The sequence below is a fragment of the Phyllopteryx taeniolatus genome, chromosome 7, assembly GCF_024500385.1.
Source record: "Phyllopteryx taeniolatus isolate TA_2022b chromosome 7, UOR_Ptae_1.2, whole genome shotgun sequence".
NCBI lineage: Eukaryota > Metazoa > Chordata > Actinopteri > Syngnathiformes > Syngnathidae > Phyllopteryx > Phyllopteryx taeniolatus.
In genome coordinates, this window is record NC_084508.1 from 8848223 (window position 1) to 8863705 (window position 15483).

At 43.7% G+C, this 15483-nt stretch overlaps 1 protein-coding gene across 8 annotated transcripts in view; it reads right to left on the reverse strand.

Moving 5' to 3' along the window:
* Nucleotides 1-15483, reverse strand: part of dab1a (DAB adaptor protein 1a) — a 230595-nt gene that overhangs the window by 11188 nt on the left and 203924 nt on the right. For 4 of the 8 annotated variants that reach the window (XM_061778677.1, XM_061778675.1, XM_061778676.1 and 1 more), the window contains 6 exons: nucleotides 13649-13702; nucleotides 7439-7603; nucleotides 4575-4637; nucleotides 4404-4500; nucleotides 1774-2162; nucleotides 1340-1538 (listed from right to left, as the gene is read on the reverse strand). In XM_061778677.1, coding sequence (XP_061634661.1) covers nucleotides 1340-1538; nucleotides 1774-2162; nucleotides 4404-4500; nucleotides 4575-4637; nucleotides 7439-7603; nucleotides 13649-13702 — 967 coding nt within the window. The remainder of the gene's footprint in view (nucleotides 1-1339; nucleotides 1539-1773; nucleotides 2163-4403; nucleotides 4501-4574; nucleotides 4638-7438; nucleotides 7604-13648; nucleotides 13703-15483) is intronic. The other 4 variants (XM_061778679.1, XM_061778678.1, XM_061778681.1 and 1 more) reach the window with 2 other exon arrangements.

Consider the following 15483-nt stretch of genomic DNA (forward strand, 5'->3'; position numbering starts at 1 on the left):
TGCTAAAATCATTTAAGTTCATTGTTTTCCCTCATTAATGTACACACAGCACCTCATATTGACAAAAAAAAAAACAGAATTGTTGAAATTTTTGCAGATTTATTCAAAAAGAAAAACTGACCCTTTGCTGTGACACTCATATATCTTCTGATCACCCTTGAGATAGTTCTACACCTTCATTGGAGTCCAGCTGTGTTTGATTATACTCATTGGACTTGATTAGGAAAGCCACACCCCTGTCTATATAAGTCCTTACAGCTCACAGAGCAAATAAGAAACATGAGGTCAAAGGAACTGCAGGGACAGGGAGGCTGGTTGCAATTGAAGAAAAGATGAATGCGGCCAAGCGGCACGGTGGACGACTGGTTAGCGCGTCAGCCTCACAGTTCTGAGGACCCGGGTTCAATCCCCGGCCCCGCCTGCACTCCGGTTTCCTCCCACATCCCAAAAACATGCATTCATTGAAGACTCTAAATTGCCCGTAGGTGTGCCTGTGAGTGCGAATGGTTTGTTTGTTTGTGCCCTGCGATTGGCTGGCAACCAGTTCAGGGTGTACCCCGCCTCCTGCCCGATGAGAGCTGGGATAGGCTCCAGCACGCCCGCGACCCTAGTGAGGAGAAGCGGCTCAGAAAATGGATGGATGGATGGATGAATGCGGCCAAGTACAGGGATATCCTGGACGAAAACCTTCTCCAGAGTGCTCACGACCTCAGATTGGGCCGAAGGTTCACCTTCCAACAAGACAATGACCCTAAGCACACAGCTAAAATACCGAAGGAGCGGCTTCAGAACAACTCTGTGACTGTTGTTGAATGGCCCAGCCAGAGCCCTGACTTAAAGCCAATTGAGCATCTCTGGAAAGACCTGAAAATGGCTGCCCACCAACGTTCACCGTCCAAGTTGACAGAACTGGAGAGGATCTGCAAGGAGGAATGGCAGAGGATCCCCAAATCCCCAAATTTAAGGGGGTCTGAATACTTTCCGTACCCACTGTATCTTAACAGAAAATAACGTTGGTAGAAGTCACCATGTAAAATATTTCTTGATTAAAAGTCAAAGTATCTGACATTTGCTGTACTTAATGACCTTGCAAAATGAATTCAGAGATTTGTTTCTAAATACTACTGATTTCCATAAACGACCCATTTTTTTGTGATTTTATTCTGCAGTAACTAGGAACAAAGATGATGAGGGAAAATGTATCTGTGCAAAATTATACATTTTATCTGGGAAATGTAGTGGAGTAAAAGTAAAGTGCAGAGACATTAAAATTTTACTTGGGTATTTGTTACATTACAGGACTGTCTGATATTGATGATGATGTCTGCAGACGACTCACGAGAGTTGGTGGAGGGCGTCGTGGAGGTGACCGGCGTCAGGTTCATCTGGGAGATGTCAAAGTCGTCGCAGTCGTCCGTGTCCTGGGCGGTGCCGACACGGCTGAAGTAAGTGCTGAATGCCTCTGAGGTGCCCGCTAAGCTGGGCTGTTGCTCGCCCTTCTTTGACGGCATCGCCGGCGGCTTTGCCAGCTGAAAGTCCTGAGATAAACACAATGACTTTGTTGTAACTTTACTTGTCAGTAGTCTTGTTAGAGAACCAGAAGTATATCACAAACCACAGCACTCTTAGAAGGCCTCTGCTGAGGCTACGACATTTGAATTAAATCCACTAGTGAACCCCAAGGATTTTAGAAGCTAAAATTACGTCAAAATTCCTAGGAATATGTACCTGAACAATTAAATCTCAATAAGCACAACCACGTCGATCTCGCACCTTGAACATTTCCTTGCCCATCTTCTTCGCCCGCTCCTCATGTTGCGGACTCGACGACGCGGAAGGAGCCGGAGCGCCTGCACCTGAATGGGTTTCGCCGGCCGCCGGCACGGCGGTGACGGGGGTGAGCGCCTGGAACATGGGCAGCGTGCCCACGGGCTGGGCGGGGAGGTAGGCTGCGGGGGGGAAGGCTCCGGCCGCCATGGCCGCCCACTGCTGTTGGGTGGCGGGGAAGATGTTGGCCTGACCCCAGATGAGAGGCTGGCCGCCCGGCAGCACCTGAGCCATCGGGCCCAGAGGGGACTGCACCCCAAAGGCCAGCGGCGTCTGGGCGGCGAACGCCTGCTGGGACCAATGTCCAGAGGGAACCGCCCCCATTGTCACATAACCTGGCACAAGACAACAAAGGAGGGAAGAACCGGTGCTTGGAGGAGGTCACTGAGGCTGTAGAGAAATCCCATGCATGTTGACGATTCACCAGTCACAGATGAATCTGCTCTTTTTTGGAACCTATCCTCTGTTATTTGCTGAAAATCACATATTTAATGTTTTTGTGCTCATTCTGAAACACCCTAAGATGCCCAATAGAAAAGTAGTATGGTAAATTATCTAGGGGAAACATTGTAAAGCCATTTGTCAACGGGCAGGGGGACAATCGTTTAGGATGTGGGGGGTGTTTGTCTGCCCCTGTGGCCTGTATCAATAACTACCCTTGGTCAAGATTACTGTAGCGGTTAATTCCCTTGACTTCAATTCAGGGAGCATGGCTTCAGTTCAAACCGACTAAGTGTGAATAGTTTTGCCTGTGATTGACTGGTGAGCAGTCCTGGACGTAGGATAAGCAGTGTAGCAAACGGGCGGGTGTTGGTGGGTGTTTGAAGGACGCCGCCCATGCAGCACCACTCTGAGGCAGATGGGGGTGCAATTAAAACATCCACAGCTTTTCTTCGACACACAAATTCACACACACGTAGATAATAATCCATGCATCACCAGAGAGCGCTGCCCTACTTGCGCCTGTAGCTAATGTAGCATTTCTTCATGGTCACGGCGAACTAGCATAATTACCTCCGGAATGAAGCAGCGCCGTTTCATCGAAACGCACTCATTAAAATGACTCAAATTCATCAGCGGATTCTTCATCGACGACGCACTTGCTCATCTTTCCGGTGCTTTCCGCCGCTGACATTCAACCTCACCGACGTGCGCCAGGAGGGGAGCGGGGGGGGGGGGGGGGGGGGGGGGGGTGGGCGTGGGGGTGTTCGGAGAGTCTCTGCTCACGCCTCATTCGCACACAAGTACCGCGACTAGCGAGCCAGGGTTCGTGGCCATCTTTCTTCTCGGCCGCCTCGGCCCGCAGGTAAATCAACAGCATCTGAGTCAGCGAGCTAATGATGCATTTTATATTCCACACACAGACTATGCCACCTCCTCTCCTCATCAACATTTCATTTCTATTCCATCCCTCTCTATTAATCACATCCTGTTCTTTTACTTCCCTTCTCACCTTCTGCCAATAGGCTATCTTATACAAAAATGACCCGAAGGACGGCCACGATGTGTAGATATCCTGATTTTTGATCGTGATTGTGATCATGTGGAAGTGGATCAATGGCAAACATCCCAGTTAACTCAAGTTCAGCAGGTTTGCCACATAAATGGGCAGCTGTGGAAATAAAAAAAAATAAAGATATAAATCGAAAGAGACCTAAATGTTTTGGACTCTACTGCATTACAATGTGTTGCGGCCACTTAGAATAGGAACTGGATTGAGGAGCCTGACCACAGTTAATTCATGTTTAACAAGCGGTCGCTTAAACGGGCTGCTGTCGAAATGAAAAAAGCAGGATCGTCCTTTTCATGATGACTGCTCTTCGCATGTGTTTTTTTCCCCCTCCCTTGTCTTCTTCCAAATATTCAATGCGTATCTGTGCCACTTGGAGGAGCTCCAAGTCACCCCCGCTCACAACTGGCGTGAAATCAACGACAGGGCGCACTGAAAGACATACTTAGGATGCATTTATTTACATATTTCATATTGGGTGGATGTATATATGAACTGTATATTACATTGTACTTTTTCCAACAATATTAAATCGAGGAAACATAAATAGCATCGGTGGAATGGTGGACGACTGGTTAGCACATCTGCCTCACAGTTCTGAGGACCGGGGTTCAAATCCCAGCCCCGCCTGTGTGGAGTTCGCATGTTCTCCCTGCGTGGGTTTTCTCCGGGTACTCCGGTTTCCTCCGACATCCCAAAAAACTTGCATGGTAGGTTAAGTGAAGACTCTAAATTGCCCGTAAGGGTGAATGCGAGTGCGAATGCTTGTTTGTTTATATGTGCCCTTCAATTGGCTGGCGACCAGTTCAGGGTGTACCCCACCTCTCGCCCCGCATGGTGAGAAAAGTGAAAATGGATGGATGGATGGATAAATAGCATCAAGAAGGGCTTTAAGGCAATCAGTGAATTTGAGAATAGTGACCTAAGAATATGCGGCGATTACTATAATAATATAATTCATTTACATGGCTTTTAGAATTACAGTTACTACCTACCATGCTACCTATGCCTCCACCACTGGTATCATAATCCTTCAAAACTAAAAAGTTCTGCATGTGTGTCATACCTGAGGGCACAGACGCAGGGTTGAACGGGGAAAACAGCTCCGTGGGAGGTTGCAGGCCCTGCGACGGCTCCAGGGTGTTTGCGGGTGAGGCCGGGGTCTGCCAAGGTGATAGAAAACAAGAGTTGAACAAGAATCCAAATCTCAAATTGTGCACGCGAGGCGGTTGCTCACCGACGGCGAAGTTATGTCAGGAGGTGTGGACATGTCTCCGAAAAGCTCTAATTGGTTGATATTCTGAGAATCACATAAAGGACACACACTGGGAGTCAGGGTACGATCGTTGCTACGCCACGTCGGCAGCGACAATCCCATTGTGCGACATGCACGACTCGCTCCGCATGCGAAACATCAAACGAGCTGACGTCACCTACCTTGACGACTGCGGAGGCGACAGAGAGGAAGGTGCACAAAGATGGGGGGAGATGAGATGAAATGATTATGATGACATACCTTCCGAGATATATTAATCTTGAGGTGGCAAAAGTACTCACTCTGCACTTTAGTAGAAGTACAGATTACTTGTGTATAAAAAGACGATGGTAAATGTAGAGGTAGTGATTCAAATCCTGTTCATAAGTAAATATATATATTTAAAAAAAAACTTAAGTACAAAAGTTAAAATGATTTTTGTATACAATACCCATTTTGATAACCTCTGCACACAAAATAGTTTCCCTTTTATCGTGTGTTACATGCCGCATGTTGTTAAAGAGCTAGCTAGCACTGGCCTGACTTGTACGCTATCAAAACATCAAGCATTTCTCTGTTTCACTGCTTCTATTTCGCCTGTGCTTTTACTGTATTTGAGGATAGACTTGCATGTTTTGAAACTGACCGTGCTACTGGTCTCATTTTCGTTCAAATATTTCCCCACACTTCTAGCATAGTACAGCCGTATTCTGAAAAGTGTTGCTTTACGACATTGTGTCTTACCACCTTAACAAGTATCGTGGTGTTCCTGCGCATTACTGGACATAACATTGGTATGAATAGTTTAAGACCAGTAGCGACCGGAATAGCCGAAGCTAGTGAGGCTAACCGCTATTCTCGTCAACAACCAGTTTATCACGAAGACCGTGTCGCCTTGTTAGCCGGACATTATTCTGCTCCACAGAGCATTGTAGTCGGGCATAGGGCGAGTCGAAAGACCTCTGTAAATTGGCCGACTGGATGACAACACGCCAAAAACGTGATTAGCGATCAGTCGACTTTAAGCTTTAAACGTCGATGCGGAGTCGGAAAGTCGACTCGTCGGGTAGTCGACTAATCGGTTCAACCCCTTACAGCACTTTTCGTTAATGCTACCTGGTTCACATTTCTCCAAGCCGCCGCTGTCCCTCAACCGCAGTTCACTTTACGTCTCTCTGTTTATATCTATGTTTTTACGTTGTCCTCATCCGCGGAGGTTGAAAGAAGTAACAAGCCTATTTTGACAAAGTAAGTAGTAGAAAGTACAGATTTGCAAATGTAGGGAATACAAGTAACAAGTTGTCAGAAAAATACTCAAGTGCATATTTAAAAAGAAAAAGAAAAAGAAAAAAACGTAAGTACAGTATTTGTACTCCATTACTTCCCACCACTGCCACCAACTAAAACAAACCCACAGCACCCGTATTGTACCCGCACCCCTCTGGGCGAGTCATTAATGTCCTCCCATTATGGAGGATCAGCGGCGCGCCTCCGAGCGTCTCGCTATCAAAGACTGCAGCCTTCCTATTTGATCCGAATCTATTCTGTATTTCTGCGCTTCCATAATTTGCCCCTCGTTCCGTGCATTAATAATATCTTAAGGCCAGCGTGAAGCGAAGGGAAACTATTTTTAGTTGTAAAGGAATTTAGGAGCCTTGAATACACGGTCCGAGATTTGCATAAATCATGGATCCGGATCATTTTTTTTAGAGATAATGAGTGTTCTTAGAATATCTTTCTGCTTGCTCGCTATGATCACACATAAATCAGAAGTATATATATATATATATATATATATATATATATATATATATATATATATATATATATATATATATATATGCATACATGCACATACACACACTATCAGAAAATGGAATCAGTGTGCATGGTGTTTTACATTTATGGGGACTGGATGGTGATTTAGCAAGTGGAAGGGGGTTGGGAGGCTGAGTTATGGGCTATTCTAAGTGTGGAGGAGACAGAGATTGCTCAGCAAGACAATAGGATGGGATATTGATGATAGCCATGATAGATATTGTAAAATGCTGAATGTGCACGGCGACGTTGCGCCCGTGTGATTGAACGCGTCAAATCAAGCCACTTCCTTCTACGCTTTTATAAAGTCAGCACAGAGGCTTTCACTCAGTGTCTCCCGGACGATGAATAGGACAGACAAAAGGTATAGTTTGACAATTGATTGAAACACTGTCAAAAGGTTTGGCAATTAATTCAATTTGTGTTGTTGTGATTACTCAACTGGTTAACACGTCTGCCTCACACTTCGGAGGTTCTGGGTTCGATTCTCGTTCCCCCTGCGCTTGCTTGGGTTTTTGTCCAGGTACTCCAGCTTCCTCCTGCATTTCCAAAAACCTTGAAACGCTACCCTTGTTTTAAACACTAACCCTGGCTTGACACTCTGCTTTGAACACTCAATGCAAACTTGAAATCCTAACCTTTGTTTGGAACCCAAACCAAAGCTTGAAAACCTAACGCAGGCTTGAATCCGCACTCTGGTTTGAGACGCGAATCTAGATTTGAGACAATTTGAAATTCTAACCCTGGTTTGAAACCAGACTTTGATACCCTACCTCTGGCTTGAAACCCTAATTTTCAAATCCTAACCCAAACCTTTTGCACCCTTTGTCTTTTCAAACACGTCCATTTGCAGGTGTCCATTCTTTTTCTCGGTCGCTATGAGAACAGCAAGTTTACATGTTTTATTCATAAGCGAAAAGGGGTCAGGAGTCGGGGCAGTGACTCCCGACTGCTAGGAAAAACAAAAGTGCGGCTCGGTCAAGACGACTGGAGGTCGTCGCAGGAAATTTCATGCAGACTACCCTTACCTGAGAAACCGTCTCCAGGTCTAAGTCTATGAGATCCGCCTGCTGATGTTGCTCCTGAAGCTCACTTAGTCCCGCCTGGGCGGGTTGCGGGTGATAATGAGGATGATGTTGTTGATGATGATGATGATGATGTTGTTGGTGGTGGTAGGTGCTTTGATGCCCGTTCTGCAATCAACAACCTCTACGTTAGATAGGCGGGTGGGATGAAAATGGCCTGGCATACGCAGTCTACATTAGCAGAGTTTCACACTGAGGCGGGGGGAGATGAGGCTGATAAAGGAGGGCAGGTGTTGCTCTCGCCAGGTGCTCTACACACATACACTTTGTACACACACAGGAGATTGAAAGAGGTTTAAAGATCATCCCTACCTTTCGTCTAAACTACAGTGCTGAGCTCCCCTTTATGTTTCTGTAAATCCTCCTCAAGAGTCTCAATGTGCTACGAGAAGCAGATATATCTTCATCGCTCGCTTTTAAACACACTGAATTCATAAAACAATGGGTTGTTATTGTTTGTTATGGCCATAAAACGCCAGCTGAGGTAAACAATGAATTAGCCACGAATTAAGCAGACAGCTAATGGTGGTTTGTCTCAGTCTCACCAAAATGTGACATCTAATTTTTTTTCTCCGGAAATATAGTGAAATGCTACATAGCTGGAAGGATAACTAAATCTGACATGCGTGAAAAGATATTTTAATGTGATATAGAAGGCTGTATTGCTGGATGTAAAGCTATACTATATGTTCCGCTACTACAAAGAAAGCGAAATGCTAAATGGCTGAATAGACAGCTAAATGCTAAATCACGAAATGCTACATGGTTGGAGAGATAGCTAAATGTTGCATATCCAGATAAATAGCAGCATGCTACAATTTTAGCTAACTTGCTACATTCCTAAATGGATAGCTACTGTAAATATTCCAATATATGTCCATGACATTTTTAAACAGGGGTTATGTCTTAACCTGAATGCTACATGAATTTCTCCTTTGAATGAACGAGCGACCGTTATTTTGGGCTGTTGTGGTTGACAGTGCTGACAGCTGTCTTGTGAATGAGGTGGTTCAAATCCCCCATCTGAGTACACGCCGCCATGGCATGGCTGAATCGATAGCTAAGTGCTACATATGTGGATATATAGCTAATTGCTACATGCAGTAATGGATGGATAATTAATGAATGGATGGAATAATGGATGGATAGCAAAATGCTACATGGTACGGCTGATAGATAGCTAAAGATAGCTAAATGCTAAATGACGGGATTATATATCTTTTTACCACATACTGTAATTGGGTACACAGCTGGAAGTATATAGCGAATTGACTTTTTGATAGCTACCTAATGTTCTATAACTTTACTAGATAGCTTGCTTCAACATCACAGGATAGATAGCGAAAGCTGCATAACAGACTCGATAGCACAATGCTCCATGATAGTGTTCTGTGTGGTTCCATCTGTCCAGTAATCCCGTGGAGCCTCTCTTGGCCTTTTCCTTTGTCCTCATGCATCCCGGCCACTGCTTATCAATTAGCCATCTCCAGTGAGGGAAACTGTAATTACCTGTGTACGTGTTCCCTCAAGTAATTAATGCAGCCTCTATAATTAATGCCATCTTGCTGATCCCCTGCAGAGTGACTGATCACAACTGCAAACACACACACACACACACGCACACACACACACACACACACACGCACGCACGCATGTACTGGCCAGTGTTGAAGCTCAAACACACTCTTTTGGATCTAATGCGAACACGACACAAAGAGATTACGGACATGTTTCTCCCCCCAAAGATAATAATCGACGTAAAAGCGACTACTCTGTGGACTCGGCGAAGGCGTCTGTTGATTCAACACTAACACTTGGTGCAGGGTCAAGGGCTCAGTAGATTGGAATGGCCTCGCTCGGATGTGTGTTTTATTGATCGCTGGCCGTTTAAGATGGTGACACAGTAAATAACAGAAGCGATTGCTTTGCGCAGCGGGTCACGTTCGGGAGGGAGTTATCATTTGTTCCGAGAAGTTGTCGCTCTCGCACACACACACACGGCGCAATGATCTCGGTTTAATGCCGCTGTCTGCTATCAATTTCGTCGCTGCTGATGCAATGAAGGCTAAATCCACTCCAAAGCGACGCTGTAGGTCATCACTTCCCACAAAAAACGTTAAAAGCATCTCTGCAGCAGCGGGGTGATGAGCCAGAACGCATCCAGTTGTGAAAGTGCATCATTTCTACATTGTTAACCGCAGTGGAAGATCTTTGTTTGTTTTTTTTTTTTTTTTTTACTTACTTGCGTAGGTTAGGGAAGTGACTCCCAACCAGTATGCGGTAAGAAATGATCAAATTGGTCATGTATAACAATTCGATGCTCTTTCACTAGATGGCAGAAGGTATGTAATTAACTCATGAATCCACTTTTTTCCCCCGTTACATTGTTGTTTGGTGTGTCGAGAGATTTTACGAATGCAAGATAAACTACTCACAAAAAGTTTGGGATAGTGGGATTCTGGGTGAAATGACAGGATGAATCTAAAATCAACTCTGACCTTTAGAGCTGAACCTATTTTGACCTTCTCTTAACTTTTGAATGCACCTTTCCAACTGTTTAATGTTTAAATACGTTTTTGTACATTTTTTTTGTGAGTCATGCATGTGCTTTAAACACTGCCATACAAGACTGGAGTGATGTTATCAATTAAATATAATATTAGTAGTACTACTGACATGGCTAAAAATATCCCTTTAAGTATTATATATTCTTCAGGGTCCCGCTGGAAAAGTTTGATAACATTTGAAAAAAAAAAGTGAGTTATGAATTAACTGAAATTGTATTACAAATGAGTGACTCGTTTCATTCATACTTTTCTGGTACTAGGTCGAGTCAATGAGTGCAGGTGCTCATTAGCTCCTCTAGAGGACTGGAGTGGAATTCCAACTAAATGAATCAGCGTTAGTTTGTTGAGGTTCCGAATAATATATACATTGTTCATCTATCTATGCCAGCAATGTATAGTGACAGGGAGAACAATTAAATGCGCTTCCGCTAGATGGCAGGAGGGTCAATTAACCTGTGTATTCACTTGCTACCATTCATTCAACAGAATAATAGCTTTGTGTTCAACTAAACAGGCCCAGATTTCACACTGACTGAGTTCATTTGTGAGTAAGCTGACAAGATCCTTATTTCAGTTTACATACTTGTTTATGCCATTTATGTTTGGGGGTGAGTTGTTGAATTTTTCTAATGTAAAATACGTGCCTTGGCTCAATTAAGGTGGGGAAACACTTGCTTAGGCTTAGCAATTGTCAATGCACAGGGAGCTTCAGTTGCATTTGTTTGACCAGTGGAAATACGAGCTAAAATCTAGTTTTAGCATCCCAAAAATTAACCACGAACAGATCAGTACCGAGCGCCTGTTGAAAACACGCCGAGCAAATTCAATAATTAGCTCAATTGAAAACACAGCTAGAGAGTGTACTGCTACAGTGCCGCTATCGCTCTTTGTGACAGTTTAACTGGATTTGCTACAGTACGCACTCTTTGTAACAAGGTGAATTGATTGTAATGGCATCGACATGATTTTGGTTCCATTTAACCGAGATTTTAGATTCAAGCTTCTCAAGCAATAACAGGCAAAGCTCCTACCGTAATCAGAGCCCTCTTTGAGCCTGACTGTATCCTTAAATGCAACCTGATTACCATCAAATCACAACAAGGCATATTTACATACCTGTGATCCATTTACCTGTCTGTGATTGCTGCCTTTGACTGACTGGTGGGAGAATGAAAAAAAAAAAAAAAAAAGACTGAAACCCGCCGAGACAGAGCAGACGACCACAACAAGAGCAAAAATATTGCATTTGTTCGCTTACACCCGCCAGCACAATGGCCATCCAAATTGCAGCATGTGCCATAGGATGGACGAGGCCAGACAGACACATAAATGTGCGCGAGTGCCTGTAAGCTTCTTAGCAAAGCTCACGATGAGATGCCCAAAGAATAAAAATGTGAGATTATTTCCCAGCCGGGCAAAATTTCACACAGACGGACTGGACTGCCTGCGTTGAGACGGCTCAGTCCGGTTTAGCCGTTTAAGGTGGACTAAGCACACGCGCACACATACACGGGAGGACTGAAAGTGTATGAGGGGCCGTTACGGACATTATTCAGGATTAGCTCTCACACTTACAATTCAAATGCTTTCACACACACACACACACACACACACACACACACAGACACACACACACACAAACTACTGAAAGGCTCTCATAAACACAACTCAAACACTCTCATATGCACAAGTCTTGCTCTCATAAAGACTACTCAAACACTCTCATACACACGAGTCTTGCTCTCAAGAATACTACTCAAACACTCTCATACCCACGAGTCTTGCTCTCATAAAGACTACTCAAACACTCTCATTAACACTACTCAAACACTCATACGCACGAGTCTTGCTCTCATAAAGACTACTCAAACACTCTCATTAACACTACTCAAACACTGTCATACGCACAAGTCTTGCTCTCATAATGACTACTCAAACACTCTCATTAACACGACTCAAACACTCGCATGCGCATGAGTCTTGCTTTCATAAAGACTACTCAAACACTCATTAACACTACTCAAATGCATTCACGCGAGCACACGTCACTGGCATTCACGAGTTCATGTCAATCAGGCTCACGCACACGTCGATTATGCTCACACGTGAATTGTGTAAATCTTTTAGTAGGTAGTTAAATTAAAAAGGTAAAATTATAGAGATGCATTGCACACAATCAGGGAACTCGTGAATGCCAGTGTGCGAGAATGTGATTGATATGGTCGCATGAACGCATTTGAACACATTGAATTGCCTATAGATCCCACTTGATGGCACTAAAGCACTACAAGAAGCGCCTCAACTCACTTCAACACAGTTCCTTCGCATCAAAATGCGAAAAGATGGCGCCAAAGCAATACTTTTAGATTAGCATTTTGGCCTGAGCACAAAATACAGCAAATTGCTAGCTTAAAGTTTTTCAGCGGATAATGGAGGACAGGCTCTGGCCCAAAATCTGGATATTTGTCATATGTATCTCTCTATATCGAATTTGAACAAGAAAATAGAGATATTTTTTAACATTCAAACTTATTTACATTTTTTAAAAAAGCATGGCAATTTTTAAACCTATTTGTAACTCAAGAAAAGTGTGCTATGTTGAGCATTAACTTTCTTTAACGTCTTGATGCAGGCCAAGATGATTTTTATTTCTTTTTTGATTAGCTGCCCAATAATGCCCATGTAAATGATGCCACTTCCCAAAACTAACATGGCAGCACACACACACGATCCAATGTAATGTGCCACGTCCCAAAACTAACACGGCAGCATACACACAGACACACTTACACACACACGCGTGCGGGAGAGCGGCCCGCTTATTACGACTCTGGAGATTTTAGCAGATTAAATCCAGCAGCCATATAAGCCGCATCTTTATGGGCAAATAAAGAGCAGTGGAGTTACAGCCCGCCCCTGCTGGCTGACAGTAGCCAAGGTCATCTTTCATTAGAACTGCCGGGAGCGGGAAGCCAATAACTAAAAAGATATACCATGCACGCACACACGCATATATACAATAACTGGAATGTGGATGTGGTGTGTAATGTATGAACAAGTGAACTACAGATTTTTTTTTAAATACAGCCCCAGTGAGAGCCCATTAGATCGCTATTGGATCCCATCATGTTGTGGCTGGTTGGTGTATACATGTATATATCAAATCACAGGAAGATGACAGTGACAGAATGTGCCATGTACGCAATCTGGGACAAGGTCATGCGGGTTTACACTGGATGCACCACCAGGCATGCTTAATTGAGCACCACAAACTGGTTGACACACACAAAACACATAAGCGGCGTCCCGGTTGACCACATGGAGCACAAGGAGGAGGGCACCAGCCACCACAAGCGGAGGAGCAGCACACTGCACAAAGCACTGGGTCCCAGCAAACCTCTCAGGGGGGACCATGAATAAATCACTGAGCTGGAGGGGGGGTGGGGTGCGAGGGGGGGTACTGTACGCTGAGCGACGCTCACAAGGGAGGCACGAGGGGGGGGGCGGTGGTGTGATCATGGCGGGGCCGATCTGAGAGGTTTGACTGAGAATGGGGAGGCAGGCGGGCAAACACGGCGTCACTCACTGGGTGTCGCTTTGGGACGTCATAGACCCCTTCCTTCTGCTGGCTGGTGGGAACCTGCGCAGCCGGCCACAAACCCAGAGCACAGCCAAGAGAGCCTGTTACCTCGACATCAGCAATGGTCTGGTCTTTGCGCAATACGGTGACGCATTTTACCCCAATCTTGACTAGAATTTGGTCATTTGGAATGGAACCGATTTGATGTTGTGTTGACTAACTTACACTATGTTGTGTGTAGTTGCTACGTTTTGAAGCATAACTGGATTTCACTACTTGGAAGCAACAAGTAGAAGGTACAAATTATACAACTTTGATGCCTAAACGGGCAGCAGAAGATGGGGAACAGCGAGTACGAGAAGTGTGGGCCTTATTTAATGACTTGTACACTAAAGATAAATATGACTCAGACCCAACTAGTTCGCTGCCTAAACGGGCAGTAAAAGCAGTCGAACAGGAACTATGGTGTACTGTTTTTTTTTTTTAATCGACATGTAGGTTGCATCAAATTCCGGTAGCGGGTACAACAATTCAGACCCAACTAGTTTTCTGCCGAAACGGGCAGTAGAAGTGTCACAAGAACTACAATCTTTGGTCTTGATTTTAATAACTTTTAAGAGACGTCAAAGTCTGACAAAGGGTACAAAGGATTCAGACCCAACTAGTTTAGAAGTTGAACAGGAAGTACAATGTTTGGTGCCGTTTTTTAACTACACGTGGGAGACGCAACAGTCAGGAAGAGGGTACAAATGATTCAGACCCAACTAGTTTTTTGGACTAAACAGGCGGTAGAAAAAGCCAACCGATCTTTCGCACTGGTGTTAACGACATGTAGAATATATCAAATTCTGGTAGAGGGTACAATAATTCAGACCCAATTAGTTTTCTGCCGAAGAAGAAGTACAACAGGTACAATCTTTTGGACTGGTTTTAATGATGTGCAGGAGACGCAAAAGTCTGGTAGAAGGAAGTCGTGATTCAGACCCAACTACTTTGCTGCCGAAACAGGTAGTAGGAGAAGTTGAACAGGAAGTATGTTTCTATATCATCATATTTTTGACTGAAATGCCAAGTAGAAAATATTACGATAATAGACAATTAACAATTAAATGAACGCAATTTTCCTCAGCTCATCAATCAAGGATATTTACCCCAATGCCCAGGGATCACTTTTAGCGTTGGCGCTAATCAGAATTAAAATCTACACGATGAGACCTCATGAGTCGTGTCTTGGCCCGTGAGGGAATAGTTTAGCTCTTTCTTGGTTTGGATAATGAAGCTTTTCAACCCCCGCAGATGTGTAATAACTCAATGTCACACACATGGCGACGTAATAATATTCCATGCCACAAAATTGCAAAGATTTGACAGTCTTTGTGCGATGAGAGGGAACAATTAGCGCTGAGAGCAAACTGAGATTGTCTAGTTTGGAACAGCAGGGGCGCTTTCATGCATTTGGGGTAAAACTCCAAATAAAGAGAGACGAATTATTGGGAGATGGCATCTACTGGAAATAAACCAAGGTAATGCTAAATTTGTTATTATTATGTAGAATATTTAGTCTCCATAAAATTATTTCATACAATGAATAAAACTACACTAATGGAATAAATTCATATAAATAAAAAGTAAAAAGACTAAAGCCATATAAATATATAAAAAATTCAAATACATGAATAAAATATAAAATACAAAAACGACTAAAATATAGATACAGCACATTTATTTCATATAAATAGAAATGACAAATGAATATTAATATAAATGACTTAATTAAATGAAAGCATAAATACAAATATAAATACATCATTAATGAAAATATAATATAAACGTACATAAAA